Here is a 21,937-nt window from a genome sequence, read left to right as displayed (position 1 = left end):
GGGGGATGACGGAAGTGACGCCGTCATTGCCTACTGGCCAAGGATAGATTTATGATTGTTTGTGTCAGCTCCTACGCAGAAACACCTTAGCCTTGAAACCCAAGCAAATACTATATGTAACCGAGTGGCCAATATTTAATAGAGATAATATCACAATTCACTAGAGTTTTAATTCAAAAGTAATTCAAGTATGAGGTTTTTTCTCACAAAAATCACTCAACATTGATATTTAATTTAAAATTCACTCAACTATGAATTGTTTTTCTCATTAAGTCACTTAATTATAAATTTTTTACTTATAAAGTCACTTTTATCTATTTAATTAATTTTTCATTAAAATTTGTTGATATGTAATTTTTTTTTTAAACCAAAATTTTAAGAAATAAAAATATATTTAATTAAATCATTTTTAAGAAATTAAATCCCTCTGCACACAGTTGATTTTTCTATCATTTCAAATTAATTCCAGTTTTTTTTTTTTTTTTTTTTTTTTTTGTGGTTAAGAATCAGCATCACGTCGATCTTGGAACAATTAATAAATATCTAAATTTAAAAGTTACACACTGCTGCTGATTAATCATGCACAAATATAAGGCCAATTGATTTAAATAGACATCTTTTTAGTGGGTTGGATTATTAAAATAATTTAAATAGATATAGTTTTATTTTTTCAGATTTAGTTTTAAATAAAAATGAATATCAATAAATTTTAATGAAAAATCAATTAAATAGATAGAGTGACTTTATAAGTAAAAAAATTTCATAGTTGAGTGACTTTCTAATAAAAAAACTTACCGTTGAATGATTTTTGAGCTACAAATTAAAGTTGAGTGATTTTCTAAGAGAAAAACTCATAGTAAGTAACTTTTGAGTTAAAAATTAATATTGAGAGACTTTCTAAGAGCAAAGTTCTTTATATTTGAGTGATCATTTATGATATTATCTCTATTTAATATCTCTGGTAAACAAGACTCTTGACTTGTCCTCTTTTGCTTTACAATAGGAGTACAAAAAAGTAAAAAGAGATCAAATGAATCTTGACTTTGCGTAACTACCTAGTGCATCATTGAATTGTCATCATTACATTTTACTAATTATAATTTATATGCATTAAGCTAAAATGTAATCTACTTATTTATATACAGTACTATTTAAACTTAATTCAGAATTGTTTAAAATATTGTATAGTGCATCTATCTATCAAATAAAAATAAATATATATGGGAGTATATTAATTTTGCATTAACAATGAGAAATAACAAAATATATAGTGATGGATTGAGTATCAGCTGTTGAATTCGTTTCGATTCCAACAACAGTTTTGAAACCAGCTGCACTTAATAATTAATTACAAGAGAAAATTAATTAGGAGTTGGGTTATTTTACTCAAAAACTGTTCAAAAGGAAAGAAATCATATTCAATTTTATACAGCTACCATTTGGTGTTCTTGTCAACTCCGCCATTCACATTTGGTATACTCGATCCTGATTGAAGCAGTAAACAGGTTTAATATCAATTTCGATTACGTGGCTAACGAACTACATATCTTGAGGTCCTACGCTTAATTTAGGTCAATAATCATGTGTCCTTTTTTTTTTCTCTACGTTATTTATGAATTAAAAAAGGAAATGAAAATTAACTGTAACGAGAAAAGGTATAATTGACCTATGTAATTTTTTTTTAAATCCTAGTATAAAAAATAGTGTAATTACTCAAATAGTAATCTTCTACTCTTATTAAACGCAGATTTTGGGATAGTTCACTTTTTTGTTTCCATCGATGAAATGTAGTCATGCATTCTTTCGACATATTAATTACTATCATCTTATGGTCATCTAATTTACAAAATATGCATTGATAAATATACAAATTTATATGTATAAAATAACCAAGCGTAAAATATATTTGGACATGTTGATAAACTAGTTGGCGGAGTGTACATTAATTAATTTTGAAACACTTTACTTTGCATATGGGACAAATATGAATCATCAAGGGTTGCTGCGGTTTGGATGGTTCCGTTTGGTGTTGCGAATCCCACGATATGCTGCTTGTTCTTGTCCCTTAACGCCCACCCTTAATGTTCTCTTCTTTGCACAACTCCTTCACATGTTAGGTTTGAACAGCCGCTTACAAATTAATACTTCTTCATCAAATAACTATTTATACATGGTTGCCACATATAATATTCATAATTAATAGCTACGACACAACTTGAATATTCTAATTCATAAAAAAAAAAAATTTAAAATGCCATTTCGATTTTCCCAATCCTACAATATGTCATAACGTACTAGTAACGAATTGTTATATATTGTCGGAATTGTTTTATTTCGGTCAACTCACTGTACTATTACATCATTCTGTATTTTGGGTACCAAACAATTAGTCTCAAGAATCTAGCACTACACCAAAAATGGTCAACAACAATGATTTAATTGATGCTAAATATGTTTTTTTAGAGGTAATTAACATTTTTTTTATAAATGTTCATAAAATCTATAGCAATATATGATCTAATAACAATTAACTAATGTATAACACTTTTTGTTATTCTGCTTATTTATTGCCGTTAAAAACTACCCCCTCTGTCCCAATTTATGTGACTTACTTCCCTTTTAGTCTGTCCCAAAATGAATGACATATTTCTATATTAAGTAACAATTTAACTATAAAATGTCTATTTTGCTACCTTTAATGAAATGATTTACAGCCACACAAATTTCTATCATTCATTTTGGACCATAAGTTTTAAAAGTCTTCATTTCTTTCTTAAAGTCTATGTCGAGTCAAACTATCTCACATAAAATAGGACGGAAAGAGTATTTTTATTGTAATGTAGCTCGCTCCCCTCTCTTCTTCAAATTACAGGCTGGTAGTTGAATCATACAAATATATAATATGGTTCTCTTCTACTAAATTGCATTAATTGACAGTACTCTTTTAATTTATGAAAGCCGCACGATGGCCTGTAAACTGGGAAGAGACTCCTCTCCGGTGATAATCTGTCTAGTTTCTCTCATTGCTATTTTATATAGTTGACACGTGTCTATTTAATTTTTAATGGATCAGATTAATTTTTTTTGACCAAAAATTCTTAACCATGGTTATTAGTAATTCTCTCTCCTCTCATTTCTTTCTCAATCAGCAAAGAAACACTTCTTCCCCTTCCAAAACTCTCCGAAAAACAGAACAATCAAACAATTGAAAATTAAAATTACATCAATATTTTAATGTTTTTACATTTATATATGAACAACTAGGGAGAGTCTCAAAAGAGAAAGACTGAAATGGAGTGATTAGCCCCAATTAAATATTACAGTTGTAAATACCACAAGAAAAGAAGGCCCAAAAAATAAATGGAGAATTTCACCAAAAAAAAAAAAGTATATGAAAAAATATTTTCCTACCCATTTTTCGTGCCCTTTCAAGATTCTTTAGTTGGCTTTTGTAGGCTTTTGCATAAACTCCAAATTGAAAAAATTGATGTTACGAAGAAGACGACAGAGTTTTGTGGATCACCATTGTGACCGAACCAAACTTCAAAGAAATAGTATCATGTGTTGGATTTTTTAAATTTTATAACCCAAATTCATCTTTTGAATTTTGTCTTCTTTTATCACGGTGTGAGAATAATGAAAAGAAAAGCAATTTGTTGTTAACAAAACAATTTTTTTGCTTATTGAGAAAATTTTTGTTGCAAAATTAAATGAGAAAGAAAGAGATGAGAGAGGAGAGAGAAAGAGAAATAATAATAACCATGGTTAATGATATTTGACCAGAGTTTAAAGACTGCTTTATTTAAATAAATATGGACCATTAGATTTTAAAATTGACAGATGTCATTAAATTAAATATGCACTGAACCAACTGAAGAGATTAATGTACTGGAGAGGAACCTCTTCCTGTAAAGTGTAATCTACTTATTTATATACAGTACTATTTATACTTAATGCAGAATTGTTTAAAATATAGTATAGTGAATCTATCTATCAAAGAAATATATATGGGAGTATATTAATTTTGCATTAACAATGAGAAATAACAAAATATATAGTGATGGATTGAGTATCAGTTCCATTCCAACAATAGTAATTTTCTTCTTCTACTCTTATTAAACACAGATTTTGGGATCAGACAATTTCGTTCACTCTTTTGTTTCCATTGATTTTTAAAAAGTTATATTAATTTCATTATAGAAATGAAATGTAGTCGTGCATTCTTTGAACATATTAATTACTACTACCATCTTACCATCATCTACTTTATAAAATATGTATAGATAAATATACAAATTTGTACATATAAAACAATCAAGCGTATATACTAGGACATGTTGATAAACTAGTTGACAGAGGATACATTAATTTTGAAACACTTTACTTTGCATATGGGACAAATATGAATCATCTATGGGCAGAAGGGTTGCTAGCTGCGCTTTGGACGGTTCCGTTTGGTGTTGCGAGATCTACCCACGATATGCTGCTTGTTCTTGTCCCCTAACACACACCCTTATTGTTCTCTTCTTTGCACAACTCCTTCACATGTTAGGTTTGAAGAGCCGGTTACATCAAATAATTATTTATACGTGGTTGCCACATATACATATTCATAATTAACAGCTACCACACAAGTTGAATATTCTAATTCATAAAAATACCATTTCGATTTTCCCAATCCCACAATATATCATAACGTACTAGTAACGAATTGTTATATATTGTCGGAATTGTTTTATTTCGGTCAACTCACACTATCACATTATTTTGTATTTTGGGTACCAAACAATTAGTCTCAAGAATCTAGCACTTCATCAAAAATGATCAACAACAATAGTTTAATTGATGTAAAATATGTTTTTCTAGAGGCAATTAGCACTTTTTATAAATGTTCATAAAGTCTATAGCAATATATGATCCAATAACAATTAACTAATGTCAATAAGACTTTAACACTTTTTGTTATTCTATTTATTTATTGCCATTAAAAATTATTTTTATTGTAATGTAGAGAGAGGATCAAATTACAGCGGGTAGTTGAATCATACAAATATATAATACTATATAATATGGCTTTCTTCTACTAAATTGCATTAATTGACAGTACTCTTTTACTAATTTATGAAAGCCGCACGATGGCATGGTCCAATATGTATATTTTTATTGGAATTCCATATTTTATTGGTACCCACTTGTAAGCTATCATGGAGAAGATAGCTTCTGAGTTTACAGAGAAAGGAATTCAGAAGTATTAAATTTCAAAGTGAACTTTTTATTAATTCATAACTGAACAAGATCAGTACCTTTATATACAGGAAAGGAAAGAATCTTTTGTAACTACTTTAACTAACTATTTTCTATCTAATCCTCTAACTTCTATTATTTACATAATGACTCTCAGCTTACTATGTAATACCATCTTTAATACCACTTGATTTGGTGGTTTCATAGAAAGATTGCGTATACTTAACTCTTATATATCATAAACAATGGTAATATGCTAAATTATATGTTGACAGAATATTAATGAAGAGGACATACACAAATTAATTTAAAATCCTTATTCCTAATAGGGGTTTATAATATCATCAAATAATTAAGCTTTGGAATGCACTTAAAGGAGAGTTTTCTTTTTAAGAAATACTTGGTAATTTCGACTATATATAATGTTATTTTCAGATGTTCACTAAGCCTTGTTTAAATTTAAAGTAGATATTTATATTATAATCATATGGTTTGACATTTCACAGGGAGGGAGAGTCCCTCCAGTGAGTAACACTTGATCCAAAGCCCATCAACTGGCCCGACATCACAATTATATTGGGCTCATTAGGGAATAGGCAAGCGATCCCTATATACCGGGATAGACCTTGCACTTTTGTTGTTTGTTATTCTTGCTGGATAATAGTACACCTAGCCCTGCTTGTCCCTTTACATATTTCACTACCTTGAGAGCAGCATTGAGGTGTGATTGTTTGGGTTGATGTAGGAACTGGCTCAGAGTTTGTGTAGCAAAAGCAATGTCTGGCCTGGTAACATTTAGATACAACAATTTTCCAACTAGTCTTCTGTATACTGTTGGATCCTCCAGCAATCTATCTTCCTTTCCTGTCCCATTTATTTCATCATACTCCTTGGTAGTTAACTGTACATAAGGATCAATAGGAGTGGAGGCTGGTTTAGCAGCTCCAAGTCCAGCTTCAGAGATGATTTCAAGAGAGTATTTCCTTTGATGCATGACAATTCCTTCATGTGATCTAGCGAATTCAATTCCTAGGAAATACTTGAGTTCTCCTAGGTCTTTCATCTTGAAAGTGTCTTGTAGAATTCTTTTGGTTTGTTGAATAATACTAAGGTCATTACCTGTAATCATCATATCATCAACATATACTAGAAGTATCACCAGAGATGTTTTTGTTTTCTTAATGAACAGTGAATAGTCTGCATGACTCTGAATAAATCCCAATCTGATAAGTGCATCTGTAAGCTTCACATTCCATTGTCTAGGGGCTTGTTTCAGGCCATAGAGGGATTTAGTGAGCCTACACACTGGTTTCTCCCCCTGCACAATAAATCCCTTAGGAATCTGAAAGCCTTGAGGAAGAGTCATATATACCTCATCAAATAAGTCACCTTGAAGGAAAGCATTTGACACATCCATCTGATGAATATGCCAGGTTTCCATAGCAGCCAAAGCCAACACACTTCTGACTGTAACCATTTTTACAACAGGTGAAAAAGTTTCTTTATAATCCAGTCCTTCTCTTTGGTTAAACCCCTTTGCAACCAACCTGGCTTTGAATCTTTCAACCTCCCCTGAAGCTTGATACTTGATTTTAAAAATCCACTTACAACCAATAGCCTTTTTTGTGAGGAGGTAAGGGTACCACTTTCCAAGTCTGATGAGTTTCCAAGGCTGAGATTTCAGCCTGCATGGCCTCAACCCATCGAGGATCCTGACAGGCCTCCTCAAAGGTGACAGGTTCAACCTCATGACCAAAAGAAGAGAGAAATGCCTGATAGGACGGAGACAGATGATCATAGCCAAGATATTTGTCAATAGAATATAGAGGTTTGATAGGGGTGAGATGAGCAGAAGCTACATAATCTTGCATCCATAATGGAGCTTTGGTACTCCTTTGTGATCTCCTAACTTCAGAGACCCTTGAGCCAGACTCAGGTAACACTGCGGGCAGATCAGGAGTATCAACTGAATCAACCATATCAGAGGGAGGTACAGCATGTGATGTAGGAGGATCTGATGAAATATTAACAGAAGGAAACAAGTGCCAGGCAGTGGAAGAAGGAACTGCAAAGGGAAATGTAGATTCCCTAAACTCCACATCTCTGCTAAGGAAGAACTGCTTGTCCTTGAGATTGTAGAGAAGATAACCCTTAGTAGTAGGACTATACCCCATGTGTATGGCAACAACACTTCTTGGTTGAAATTTATCATGTATGTACATATTCTTTGCAAAGCACAGACAACCTAAAACTCCCAAATGCTGGAGAGAAAGTTTGGTATTGTGAAATACTTCATGAGGGGATTTACCATGTAACACAGGAGTTGGCAACAAATTGATGAGATAAGCAGCGGTAAGTATGCAATTACCCCAAAACCTGAGAGGAATATGCCCTTGGAATCTGATTGCTCTAGCCACTTCAAGGATATGTTTATGTTTTCGCTCTGCAATACCATTTTGCTGGGGTGTATGAATGCAGGTTCTCTGATGAATGATGCCTAAGCTGGTAAATAGTTTGTGACACTCAGCATTTACAAACTCAGAGCCATTGTCAGTCCGGACTGTTTTAACTACAGCATTGAACTGAGTTTTGGCAAAAATGAAGAAGTTTTTCAAGACAACACAAACATCACTCTTCATTTTTATTAGAAACAACCACAATAGTCTAGTACAATCATCAACTATAGTAACAAAGAATCTATTACCATCATAGGTAGGGGTGTTAAAGGGACCCCAAACATCAATATGCAGTAACTGAAAAGAAGAAGTAGAGACAGTAATACTATTGGGAAAGGGTAATCTATGTTGTTTTGCCAAAGGACAAATAATGCAATTGTGAAGATCTTTAGAACATTTACTAGGTGAAAGAGCTAGCAGATGAGCCAGAACAGTGGAAGAAGTGTGTCCTAGCCTTTGATGCCACAATAGAGCTTGTGATTCTGTGTAATGAACATCACCGTGAGCTAAGTGTGATGAGCAATGAACAATGTTGTTAATAGGAGAGGAGTTATTAGGCAGAAGATAGAGACCAGCATGCTCTTTACCAATCACCTTCACCTGCCCATTGGAGAGGTCCTGAAGAGCAACAAAGTTAGGAAAGAAGCATACTACACATTTAAGATCCTTAGTAATTTGTGAGACGGATAGTAAGTTGAACTTAAAGTCAGGAACAAGAAGAACATTTCTTAGCATGTCCTGAGGAGTGACATTACAGGAACCTATATGTGTGATTTGAGTTGTTTTACCATTGGGCAATTGAACACTTCTAGGTTGATCACTAGGAAGTTGTTGTTTATGAGTAAGAATATTTGAGTGTGGAGTCATATGATTGGTTGCACCAGAATCTATGATCCAACCAGTATGGGCTGGACTGACAGTGAGAGCAGTTGCATTACCTGCTGAAGTACCTGCTGAGGAGTAATTGTCCTGAGCTATGTTGGCACTGAAATGTGATGTGGATGCTGCTGCTTCAGAGCCTCCCTGCATATTAGACTGACCAAGCATCTGTAGGATCTGATTATACTGTTCATGTAACACAGTCATACCTTTGTGATAGTCAACTTGTTCAGTGTTTTTAGAACCTCTTCCATATCCCTGATTCCTTGGATTCACACTTCTGTTAACATCTATATCACCATAACTGATTGCATTGTGAGCAGCAAAATTTTGCCTCCTATCATTATTAGACCTTCCTCTCCCTTGATACTCATTATTAGGCCTTCCTCTCCCCTGATACTCATTATTAGTCCTTCCTCTCCCCTGGTAAGTATTATTAGGACTTTTCTTCCTCCTTTCAAATCCTGGGGGATAACCATGAAGCTGATAGCAAATTGCTTGGGTGTGTCCTGTTCTGTGGCAATAATCACAAAATGCATTGGGATCATAGCTAGAACTAGTGTAAGGCCTTGGTCTAGGTACCATAGCAGAAGTATTGTTCCCAGTAGTGAACATGGCACTCAACTCAGAACAATTAGCACTACTGGAGGTTTGAGAAATAGTTCTCTGACTTTCTCTCTCAATTAAAAGGGTATAGGTCTTGTTCAAGGAAGGTAGAGGTACCATCATTAGGATCTGTCCCCTAGCTTGTTCATATGAGTCATTCAGACCCATGAGGAACTGAAGTAACTTCTGATTATGCACAAATTTCACAAACTCTCTTGAATTTACACACTCACAACTTGGTACAGGAGTTAGACTATCATATTCTACCCACAGTTCACGCAATCTAGAGAAATATGCTGAGATTGAACTAGTACCTTGACTGACAGTAGCAATCTCCTTGTGCAGTTGAAAGATGCGAGATCCATCGACTTTATCATATCGTTCAGCCAGATCCTTCCATACAGATGCAGCATTTGTGGAGTAGACAATACCTCCAAGTAATTCTTTTGAAACACAGTTCATAATCCATGACAATACTATTGCATTGCATCGTTCCCATAAATTCACCAGATTTGGACCATATGCCTCCTTTTTGCATGAACCATCGATGAACCCAAGCTTATTACGACCTAGAATTGCAATCTTCAATGCTCTACTCCATACAGAAAAATTATCGGCTCCAGTCAATTGAATTGAACTGAGCAGTACACCAGAATTGTCAATGGTGTGTAGAAAAAGGGGATGATTGTGGCTTAACTTTTCTGGCAACTCATTATCGACAGTCGCCATAGCTTCACCTGTTACTTGTGTAGTTGAATCAGTGATTTGATCAACCATTTACTGTGAAGATTGATCAATGCTCTGATACCATGTTAGCTATCATGGAGAAGATAGCTTCTGAGTTTACAGAGAAAGGAATTCAGAAGTATTAAATTTCAAAGTGAACTTTATTAATTTCATAACTGAACAAGATCAGTACATTTATATACAGGAAAAGGAAAGAATCTTTTGTAACTACTTTAACTAACTATTTTCTATCTAATCCTCTAACTTCTATTATTTACATAATGACTCTCAGCTTACTATGTAATACCATCTTTAATAGGGATGCCTCAGAGGAATCCTTTCCCCTGCTTGATACACTTGTTATAAAATGGTGTGACAAGCTCGAGGAGATCCCCCTTAGCTTTGCAGATATAAATAGATTAAGTTTACTAGGTGCAAGAACAAATCTCTGGAGGCTTCAGCTGTGAGGTTTAAGCAAGAAGTCGAAGAGAATGAAGAAAACGACTGTATAGACCTCATCACTATCTAAGTAAGTAGAAACAATCTCCTCTGTGCTGATTGAGTATCTACCTGTATCTAACTTGATAGAAATATGTATAATCTTCTTGTTCCTTTTTCTAATTTGATGCTTGCTTTTGCTTAATTGCTCCATGTTGATTTCAAATTGCAGCAAAAGCACAGACAAAGAGAATGGAATTCTTTCTTAGCTAATTGTTGCAACCATGCTCATGCTCAAGTATATTGTGCGCCTAGAGCCGAATCGCCTGTCCTTTTTCTGTATGTTTTAGGTGATTGATGACCAATATATATCAGATGGTCTTTCACTATGATTTCTTGTTGTAAAATCATGCCTTTGTTATGCAGCTTTATTATTTTACAACATTGTTTCTTGTTTGTTTTTTCGTAATTTAGTAGTTGTTTCCCTTCATCTTACACCTTCTATTTATGCAGCACTTGCAAAATTCAACTAAGGATACAATTGAAAGCTGGTTGAATACAAGTATACCTCCTTATCATCAATCAATTAGAATATTGAAAGATGAGTATTCACTGATATGTATGAGTGCATGTATAAAAGCCATCTATGTTGTTCGAACTCTTCAAAAATGTTGTCCCTTCCGTGTTGGATTTCACATAGTGCATTTTTGGAAGATCAGACATGGGTGGAACAATATATTTGGGGAGTTTGAGCATCATAGGAAGCTAGATAGATACCATCTCTCAAACTCATAATCAGCTTCCCAGGAGGACAATGGCGGAGTCCCTGAATTTTATCCAAGTTGACGACATGTACACTTGTCTCTTACCTTTGACAACCTCAACAGAGGCATAAAACTCGAGATCTTTCAAGTTCCATAGTCAATTTTCCACTCGCTTTGTCTTGTGTGTTCCCATGACAGGCGTATGCAGGAGGAGGTCACCGGGTTCACGTGAACCCATGCTGCCCTCCTGAAATCATATATATATATATATATATATATATATATATTCAAATATAGATGTATGAACCCATGCTAGACGTATGAAATAATGCAATGATGTTGGGTGGTTAGAAATTTGAAACTTGCATCTATCTTGTTGTATTTTTCTTTCTAAAATTAGGTAACACGTCTCTAAGTAGTGATTGGTAGCACTTTATATATATAGTTTTAATCTTTCAAAATTTTCAAGTTTGTCAACATTGAAAATTCCTAATTTTCTTTAGCACTGTAATTTATTTATATTATTAAACCAAATGTGCATATTAAAACTAGAAATACAGGATGATATAACATACAATCAATGGTTCAATCGATCTCAATGCCTCCAGCGCGAAATATATATCGTAATAGTGCACTCATCATGTCAAAATCCTGAATACGCCTCTATCCATGTGCCAGTGCTACTAACTCTTCAGGATACCTTTGGATGTTATAGCTGCCAAAAACTCTGTTAGTCGTTGTCTCATAACTGAGGCTGTCTCTTTAACATGACAAGTTAGAGTTGCAAAATTAACACAACTACAAAAGTTTTTTCTTGTTGAATATAAGTACACCTCCCGGTCACCAACCAACAAATTTACAATTTTTTGCAGCATAGAAAACTAAGGCGATTTGGAAGTAGTTTCGATAGAGTCTTAGATTTAAGCTCATCGACATATATAATACTTCACCGTGCACTTAAAATTTTGAGGTTTGTTATAGTCGAATTATTGTATTTTATGGCAGCTATTGAAATATTCTTTTTTCACTACTGCCCCACGTATTGTCCTTTTTCTTCTTTCATTTGCTTGACAGTAGGAGACTAGACTGTGTTACGATCCAAATTCCTTAAAAAAAACATAACAGATGTTCACACTTATCCTTTGCGCTACCAAATATATGTGTTTTTGACCATCAACTCCAAACATACTGTTCCCTTAGTTTTAGCAATGGCATCTTCACATTCTTTACTAGATTTACACGTGTCTTAAATTTTTTGAATATCTTTCTATATTCTAATTTAATCAGACATCGGTCGGGCCCATGGAAAAGACTTGAGGTAAAAAAAAAAAAAAGTGTATTCGTAAAGTTGATAGTGCGTTTTCACCTTTTCCCTTAGTGCTCTCTGCTTTCTCCTTTTCTCTGTAATAATAATGAAAGATCAGCAAAATGGATCGAGCTCTATATGTTTTATGAATAGTTAGATTGAATAAAAACTTCGTTGTTTAAACGGTTGTTGAACTACTGAAAAAATAAGGGAATAAGGTCATTTGAGATGTCAATCCATTTTAACCAAAAACATCATGTCCCATCATAAAATTCCTTTATATGCTAAGCAAATGTCAAAGAAGAATATAGTTTAAGTATAAAACTAGCAAATCCGATATAATTTTAGGGGATTTTATGAGTGTATTTTCCAAAAGAAAAAAGACAAATAACATAGTTGGTATTATTGAGCCACTTTACAGCTACCACCTAAAGCAACTTACTACTCCAATTCAACTCTAGTTAGATTACTAGAGATAGAGATTCTTCCTTCTTCTTTCAACATTCAAACCTTCATCTATTTCATTTCCATAAACTTTTTTCTAATTTCACCTATTACATAAACTTTTTTTTTTTTTTTTTGGGATGAAATCTGCTTTCAATTTTAATTATGATTGAATCAGGAAATTGAAGATACTAAACAGGCGTAAGAAAATTACAAGTTGGTTTCACTTGTTAACTAACTGTAAGTCATCTTCTTCATGAATTACTTTTTTCCCTATTGATTATTATATCAAAAAGTCACTTTCTTTTGTTGAAGAAAATTGAAATTAAGAAAAAAAGTTTGCAATAATAATTAATAATTCAGTGACCTTATGAAAAGGGTAAGTATGCAAAATTTGTTAGACTAAATGGTACATAAGATGTATAATCATTCACAAGCAATAAGATAGCTTCAAAAGACATGATGAATAAAAATGTTGCTCTTAATGAAACTAATTCCAAGAGTTGGTGTATTTTTCTGTTGCTTTCAATGCAAATGGCTCGGCAGGAGCAAGTACTTCCAGGTCTACTAGGCAAAATTATTCTTCTACAAACAACACCAACACCAATTTTAGAACTAACTATTCTCAGACCAATTCCTACATTGGTAACAGGACTCGTATTATATGTGATTACTGCAAGAGACCAGGACACATCAGGGACAAATGCTATAAGTTGCATGGTTACCCACAGACAAATAACAACCCACAAACAAACAATTATCCAAATTTTAACAATCAGAATGGATACAGAGACAGAAGCAACAATCAGAATTCCAGGTTCAACAGGGGTAAGAGTCTTATGGCTGATGTTCAAAGTGGTTGTTGTTCAGGGGAAGAGGTGCACAGGGGAAATCATAATGACACCGGTCCCCAATTGACAAGAGAACAATATACACAATTTGTGGAGCTATTACAACAGTTTCAGACTGAGAAAGACAATGCCAATCAGATGGACTTTGCTGGTGGTAATGCAAATTTCGCAGGTATGATAGCATGTACTTCTTCAATTGATTTTGGCAAGTTATCTTGCAGATGTTCTCACAACAAGAATGACTCTTGGATCCTTGACTCAGGAGCCTCCAATCATATGACTTTTGACATAACATTCCTAACAAACATTACTTATCTCCCTTGCCCTTTATTGATTACTTTACCAAATGGTTACAAGGTGAAAGTTGTGCAAATTGGTAATGTGGTACTTGCATCAAACATTGTTTTACAAGAAGTGTTGTATGTGCCTTCTTTTAAGTACAATCTTGTTTCCATTAATTGTCTTTCAAAATCCATACCTAAAAGCATTGTGCATTTTTCTGAATCCTCATGCATTCTGCAGGCCCCTTCAATGAAGAGGCCTCTGGTCATTGGTGAAGCAAAAGATGGACTATATTTTCTATGTTCTAAGTGTCCTGGTGCTTCATGTGCTGCTTCAACTACTTCCACTACTGGCTGCCTGTCAAGTCAAGATGTTTTCAATTCTAAGTTTGTTTCTGTCCCTACTTCTTCATGTAGACACAGTACATGTGATTCTAAGTCCAAGTCTGTTTCATTTCCTGCTTCTTCATGTACCTGTACTCAACACTGTGTTTTAGTCAATAAAAGTCCTAATATTTCTGCTTCTTTTCTGACTCATGCTTGCAATGATGTGAATGTGTTGTGGCATAATAGACTTGGACATGTACCTTTTGTGAAAATGAGAGAAATTAAGTCCATACCTGAGAATTTTTCTGCCAAACAACCTTTCCTTTGTAATTTTATGTAATTTTCATATATATTACTCGGTCCTGATTTATGTGATACAAATGAAATTTCAAAAGTCAATGAATTTTTTATAAGTTTTTTTTTATATTAACTTGTTAATTATTGTGATTTCTAATATATTTACGTAAAACATACTCTAAATACAAATAATTAGCAACTTAAAATATATAAAAACATACTAAAAAATTGATTAATTTCAAATTTCATATGTACCACATAAATAAAAACAGAAACAGTAACATATATTGGGCCCCGTGCTGGCACGAGGTCTCATAGCTAGTATATATATATATATAGCACCCAATTTTCCTATATATCTTCCATTAGTCAAATACTAAAAATGAGATAAATATTACTCCATAGCAATACTTTTATAAAAAGTAGAAGTTATATTATTGGTCCCCTACCGTAGTTATGTATATTCAAAACAATTAATTAGACGCATGCAACCTGTGACCAAAGCTAGAAATATGGAATAATTAAGCTGATTTTGGGGTCATCCTAGCTACTAATTTTTATCCAAAACGAACTTCAACGCTTCGTCATCTAGAAATTCCGAATATGTGATTATCAACCTTTCAATTTTAAAGAAAGAAAAGATTCCTCACGGTCCTTATTTAATAACCTCTCTATATATTCCAATCATGTAGCTTGTTCGTTTGTGTATATATATATATATATAGTACTCTTTCTTTCTAGTTCGTGACTTGCATGATTTTTTATTTATTTTTAATTCTTAAATATTTATATGATTATAAATTATTTTTATTAATTGGAAGAGAAAAAAAAATGGGTTTTTTAAGAGGTAGCTAGAGATAGAGAAACGGAGAGGAGAAATTAAAGCGGCAAGTCTCTATCGGGAGTCCACCTCCGTGGCTTAATAACAGTGTTACGTGTCCTCCAAGCTTCTCTCAATTTGACATGGATGCAAAGCACTAGGTCCCACCCTCTTCTCCTTCTTTTTATTATTATTATTCCTATTTGCTTCCCTACATAGAAGATATTAGTATGACCATGCATGGTTGGCAATTTATATATCTTAAAATTACTACTCCTTGTCAATTAATTAACTCTGTCTTGTAATCTAGCTACGGTCAAACGGTTCAGTTGCACGTGCACTAGCTGTAGCGTTTAAATTTTTTTTCCATTCAGGTCAAAACCCGTTTGCCGCCTCATCGACGTGTCTCTTTCAACATTCAACAAAGCTATTGAGGCCTGAGGATCTTGTTTTTGCCATTTATTCAACAGAGCTATTGAGGCCTGAGGATCCTTTTTTTGCCATTTAACGTTAATGGAGTAATATACCCAAGTTCTAGCTATAGCTAGTCAATATATCCACTAAAAATATCGTATTTTCAAACACATCATAAACTACGTATACCATTTTCTTCCCCTCTCCTTGTTTAATTACACAGCTTGCATTGTAAGTAAATTAACATATACAAAAGTATTCATTAAAACATAAATATCGATCTAGCATAGTACTACTCTCCTACCTAATGCACATGTTTTGTATGTATATACTATAGTGTAATTAGGAACTATATATATGTGTGACGACGGAACCGTATTGTTGTAATTTGATGAGCCGACCTTAATGAATTATCAAAAAGGGGCACGATGTGGAATGCCTTTCCTCCTGTTTGAATTGTTGTGGTATGTATCAGGAGACATATTGTATGCCTCAATATTCAGATGACGAAACCCAAACGTTACTTTCTCGTCCCTGCGCTGCTTCTTCTTTGGGGTCGATGATTCATCATCCCAATATTCATTCGTCTCCGCCTTCAATGTAAATGTCAACTCTTCATCGCCTCGCCTAATACCATTCAGCTGCAATTCCAATTTACCCATTCTTAATTAATCAATCAATATGGTCGTATAAACTGAACATACTTGGAAAACAAAGTGAAACAGAGATACCATATATAGTTGCTTCGGTTTAACCAAAATTGCATATTTAATTCTAATTTCTATATATCCAAAAGAGAATACATACTTACGTACCTTGCAGCCGAGGGAGCAGAATCTGAAAGTGTCAAGTAGGCTGCGGCAGCAGATTTCACAAGTATTGGTAACCCCCTTTCCTGGTCTGGGCTGGGGACGCTCATTCAGAAACACAATCTTGGCGCTATTGATAATGTATGTTTGAATGCAAGATATGTCTAGGTATCTTTGAATTTCATTCACCCTCACCACATTATGGTATGAGGATCTTCTTATCTATACATATAATAAAAACAGAGGCAGACACATATATTATATTTATGGCTGATCATGACACACATATATATATATATATATATATATACTGAATTAGAGCATGTAATATAACTGACTTGTACAAGGCGATGGTGTTTGTGATTGGTCAAACAGTAAGAGCAAAGAGCATTACTTCCCATGCAATCCAAACAATACATGTTGCATTCGCTCTTATTTGAATCACCGTGAATTGTGCAAGTATGGAAGTAGTTAGCCTTGAGCAGCGGCTTCAACCATGCCGGCCCAATTTCATCCTGACTCACCTATATATTAATTCAAACACAGCGAGCCCATTAATTTAATATGTATATATACATATATATATATATATATAAACACACAATTATCTAATTTGTGGGGTTGAAAATGAAGATTACCATTATCTTACGAGTGCTAGTGATATATTCTGCAAGAGAGACTTAGTTAGAAGAAAGATATAAGGAAATATCGGAAGAAGAAAAGTAGAAGAAAGAATCAGGAAATGAAAGGTAGAGGGTGAAGTGACAACTACTTACAAGGAAAGTGACTCACATATCTAAGGCGGTCACGTTTTATTAATTCAGCACACAAAAATTAAAAGGATAATCATCCTCTCACTCATAACAAAATAATAATAATAATAATAATAATAGTAATAAAAGGAAGAGGAAGATAAACATATATTGCTCCCTCTCGTATATAAGAGTAAGTAAATGCTTTGTTCCTTTACTCTATATTCCTATGACTTAACAAACTTCATTTTTTTTTCTCTTTTAAGTCTTAACTTGTGCAAATAGAAAGATCGATAGATACCCCATCCCAGCTGCTTTCATATATTCTAAGAATAATATTTGCAATCCAACGTCAATTATGTGTCAACAAATATTAAAGTATTTTAAAAAATTGGTTCATACTTGAGATTGAATAATTTAGGATTTGTTTTTTCTTCCAACCACAAAAAATGGATAAATCATTGCGTTTGAATAGTTGGGCAGCAGAAGACGTCCAACACAACAGTGGATCCAATCCAAACCCCTTTTGGGCTTTAAGTAAATGGAATGGGCTTTGTTCTCTTTCACTATTCCACCGCCCATCTCATATTACACCCCATTCATTTTTGATGGTTTAGACTGCATATTTTTTCTTTCTAGCTTTTGTGAATCTAACCCCATTTCATGGGTCACTATGGCAAAGCTCACTTTAACTAGTCTGTCCCTCAATAATTCGCCCAACTTGCTATGGGTAAGATATACCCCAATTCATCCATTGGAAGAGATATAATAATAATAATAATAATAATAATAATAATGTCCAGAATACAATTAAATTATGAAATTTTAAAAATCAAATCTTATTTCTACCCATTATGAAAACAATTAAACGATAGTAGTATCATTTTAAGTGGAAGGTACTAGAGAACTAATCATGCAAAAGGCAAGAGATAAGACATGTGCGCCTTCATCATTTGTTGGACGCATATAATTATTATTACTAGTACCTATATTAAAAAGGAGCAAATTGCACCGTTGGCTAGCAGTTGTACATTGTTAATGTTGCAATATATTTATATCCACGTCAATAGAAATAATACTCCCTTTATTGCTAACAGACAAAAGATCAACTGGTGAGAGTTTTTAAAAAATGTCTAGTCACAATCTGCTTCTTAAATGAGTGAAAGACAACCACTAAACTCTAGAGTAACAAATGAAAAGCAGGAGTTGGAATGAACATGAAAAGGAAAGAAGTGAATTGTAGTCATAAAAGAAAATGTAACGATTACCATTTACAGACAAATCCTGGTGGGGAGTGGGGACCCTCATCTCTCTCTTTTCCCAAATCAACCAATAAACCTAACTTGGCAATTTGTGGATACAAATGAATGACTTGATATTAATAACCAAATCGAGCCAGCAGAAGTAAAGTGTGGTGACCCTGCAGGAGTTGGACGTGTTGCTTTAATTTGCTGCCAAGAATTAAGAGTAGGGCACACTATAAATTAAAGATGAACACTACTACTAAAACACTTGTTCACCAGTTCCTTCTCTTCACTGTGGTGACTGGTGAATAAAATTCTCGGTAGAATACTGTACACTGATCCTATGAGTTGTTGGTATGGTCGGGAGCTGCATTGATAGTATTTCGCTCAAAATCCTTGATGGTTTGGGTGAGTTTCTTCATGTTGTCATCGTATTCGTAGGGTACCTTATCGAACCAGGTTATGTTATGCTTAGCGGATATGGGTAAAAACTCACGACACAGCTCCTCATGTACCGTGATGGAGTTGTGATAGTGATAGTAGCGGATCTTGGTTTCTGTCTGGTGCAAAGTCCCTCCTACTACATTTTCCGACATGTGTACGCCTGTTGCATATGCATTTTTTGCCTGTATGGCGTACTTCCGATCTCTCCTAATGTTACTTCTCGAGTCTCTGAACAACAACTTCTCAAAGCCCCACAGCCTGTAATTAATAACAAATGGAGAGAGTATGAAAGGAAGATGTAAAAAGATTTTCATTTCATTGCTGATTTGATGGTCAGTACCTAAAAACTTCACAACAACATAACCGGGAGTTTGGATGTACGCAAACCTTATCTCTACCTTTGTCCATCCTAAACCGTCACTAACATGTCTTATATATACTAGTGTGAACGATGCTAGGGCATCTTTGACTGCATTCTTTGTAAATACAAACACAACATGCATTGGAAATTGAAGGAAAGCTTCAGAAACTTGTACATTCGTCCTTAACGTTAAAGAGAAGCTCAAATTCAACAGAACAGGCATTGATGGTACGGAACTTAGATCAGCAACCCCTAAATGCCTCTCAAGTATCAACTACTAATAAGACAATAGGTATTAAAAGATCAATCAATCAAGTTTTAGTTAATAAATAAATGAATGCCTCGTATAAGAGAGAAAATTAATGACAAAAAAATTGTTAAGATGAATGCCTTTATCTTTATCAAATTAATGATGAGGCAGTTATTAGTTAACAAGAAGAGCAGTGAAAACAATTAATCAGTACAAGTAGAGAAATTACGGAGATACTACCTGGAATAGTTTTGAGAGGAATCGTTCAAGCAGAGGATGCTGGACATGGCATTTTGCTCAATGGTGAACTGAGTATTGTTGGAGAAGTCTCTTAACACAGATTCGAGAGTAGTGTTGGCATCAGGAAGATAGATGTACTCGTCCACATCAAAGTAGAAGGTCCAATTGGCAGCGTGTCGGTAGCGATGGAGGCAATCATTCACCACCAAAAACTGGTTGTAATAGTAGCCATCGAACTCGGACTGGTCCCTTATATCCTGAAGCGTGACCTTACCAGTCTGTACCCACGGCTCCAGCACCGCCCTTACCTCAGATGACACCCCGCCAGCGTCGTGAAACACGAAATGGGAGCTGGGCCCGAAAAACCAGGCGTGATAGGCCATCCACTCCCTCATCCTAGAGGCACTCAAATTCCCATACAAGGAAGAACCGCAATACAAATACTCGTAGGGATATGGCGGGCTGAACTTGGTCTGGTTGTAAGACCCTGGTGCTTCCTCCAATGCTGTGATTTTCTCGTATCTCTTGGGTGACTCACTATAGTAAGCGTAGAGAATGAGCTTCCCTCCCTTATTATCAAGGTTAGGATTCACAGCAAATGTGCAGTTCACAACCACCACAGTGTAGACACGTCCGTAGCCCCAGTCAGGGAGGATCTTATAGGCCTTGGCCTTGAGGTCCTTAGAGGAGTTGGTATTGGTATTGGGGATCCACTGGCATTTATACCAGGGGCGTCCAAAGACGTGAAGGGGCTTGGAAGCGAGACCCACGACGGCGAAAGTAGTGGGACCACCGCGATACGCTCCCATCTGGACGAAGAGAGAGGCGGCATTGCCGTAGGTAAGGAAGGTTCGTTTGTTAGGGTCGGTAATATTAATGGAGAGTTTAGACGGATTAAGGATGGTATCGTAGTAAGGTTGGAGATTCCAAATGAGCATGACAAGAGTGAAGGCGAGCAATGTCGCTACCAATGGCCTCGTGTCCAACATTTTTCCGCCTGTATTACTTGGATTTTTAGCCATTGGGTAGCTGAAAACAGAGTGAAGAGACACCAAGACAAGACTCTGTGGACCGACACTTAATTGAGACTCTGAGTTGTCGCCCGTCAATGCAATCAAATTTCTCCTTCTCCTACAACAACGCACTTGGATCTTTTCTTTATTACCAATATTGCCATCATCATCTTTTACCAACCGTAAAATATTACAGTAGCGTGATTCTAAAGAGATAAATCTATGTTATTGAATCAATTTTCACTTTTCAGTCACTACATCAAACAGGTTATCTTCTTCGCCTGCTCCCTTAATTTTAGTTTTTGTGTTGGATTTTAATTATTATTTTCTGTCAATAAAATGTATTCAATCTGCATGTGTTATAAATTGAAGAATATAGTTTTGCCAAAAGAAAAATCAGTTAGGAGCATTCTAGAGCGTGATGATCTCCCTAAAAAATTTAAATAGGATTCTGATTGACCACAAAAGTTGAGGAAGATGTAGATGACGAGACATTAGAATTCTCCTGAGAGGTTAGGGAACAAATGATGCGTTTTACTTATTACGGAAACAAATTTTCTGTTTGCCTAATCCAGGGGAAAAGACGGAAATTATGGATTGACCCCTAACTCTAGTTTAAAACATTTAATTTAATAGGGGATGTTTTCCTTGTCAAACTAGGTTTTTAAGAACAAATGTCCACATTTCTTCTTCTTCTATTACTATTACAATTAAAAAAATAATTACAATAATATTTTAGACTTGGTACTAAATTAGTGTCACGTCAAAATAAGGCATTAACGAGAAATAGAGAATGAAAATAGTACTATTAATACGTAACCAAGGTGGGAAGGAGGAAGAAGCAAAAGATCAATATTCAAGTTCCTGATCCTTACAGTAACGTTGTGCATATATATTGATAGTAACAAGATATAGTTAAATATCTTAGTTTTTTTTTTTGAGACAATAGTTAAATGTCTTAGTTACTTGAA

The 21,937-nt window shown here is 34.5% G+C and overlaps 3 protein-coding genes, 1 long non-coding RNA gene and 1 other non-coding gene across 5 annotated transcripts; 2 read left to right on the top strand and 3 right to left on the bottom strand.

The window, feature by feature from the left end:
* The first annotated feature begins 10,335 nt into the window (after positions 1-10,335).
* On the top strand, positions 10,336-10,803 carry LOC107059688 (uncharacterized). Its single transcript, XR_001472829.1, has 2 exons — positions 10,336-10,440; positions 10,582-10,803. It is a non-coding gene; the product is annotated as an uncharacterized lncRNA (long non-coding RNA).
* Positions 10,804-13,010: 2,207 nt separating this feature from the next.
* On the top strand, positions 13,011-15,947 carry LOC102581824 (uncharacterized). Its single transcript, XM_006342192.2, has 3 exons — positions 13,011-13,103; positions 13,516-14,648; positions 15,814-15,947. Exons 2-3 carry the CDS (start codon positions 13,703-13,705, stop codon positions 15,945-15,947), a joined length of 1,080 nt encoding a protein of 359 aa, XP_006342254.1. The 5' UTR covers positions 13,011-13,103; positions 13,516-13,702.
* On the bottom strand, positions 14,690-14,879 carry MIR7996B (microRNA MIR7996b). Its single transcript, NR_130368.1, has one exon. It is a non-coding gene; the product is annotated as a microRNA MIR7996b (primary transcript).
* A 31-nt stretch (positions 15,948-15,978) lies between the features above and the next one.
* On the bottom strand, positions 15,979-18,767 carry LOC102590953 (uncharacterized). Its single transcript, XM_006342139.2, has 5 exons — positions 18,683-18,767; positions 17,301-17,329; positions 17,001-17,186; positions 16,669-16,884; positions 15,979-16,494 (listed from the first exon to the last, which is right to left on the bottom strand). Exons 1-5 carry the CDS (start codon positions 18,720-18,722, stop codon positions 16,267-16,269), a joined length of 699 nt encoding a protein of 232 aa, XP_006342201.1. The 5' UTR covers positions 18,723-18,767; the 3' UTR covers positions 15,979-16,266.
* On the bottom strand, positions 18,627-21,895 carry LOC102591298 (uncharacterized). The gene is made up of 2 exons (XM_006342140.2): positions 19,954-21,895; positions 18,627-19,360 (listed from the first exon to the last, which is right to left on the bottom strand). The coding sequence occupies exons 1-2, from the start codon at positions 20,973-20,975 to the stop codon at positions 19,000-19,002; spliced, it is 1,383 nt and encodes a 460-aa protein (XP_006342202.1). The 5' UTR covers positions 20,976-21,895; the 3' UTR covers positions 18,627-18,999.
* Positions 21,896-21,937: the final 42 nt, after the last annotated feature.

This window comes from Solanum tuberosum, unplaced genomic scaffold (assembly GCF_000226075.1).
Source record: "Solanum tuberosum cultivar DM 1-3 516 R44 unplaced genomic scaffold, SolTub_3.0 scf00032, whole genome shotgun sequence".
Lineage (NCBI taxonomy): Eukaryota > Viridiplantae > Streptophyta > Magnoliopsida > Solanales > Solanaceae > Solanum > Solanum tuberosum.
The sequence above is the reverse complement of the archived record's forward strand: the minus strand, read 5'-3'. Positions and strand labels throughout refer to the sequence as shown.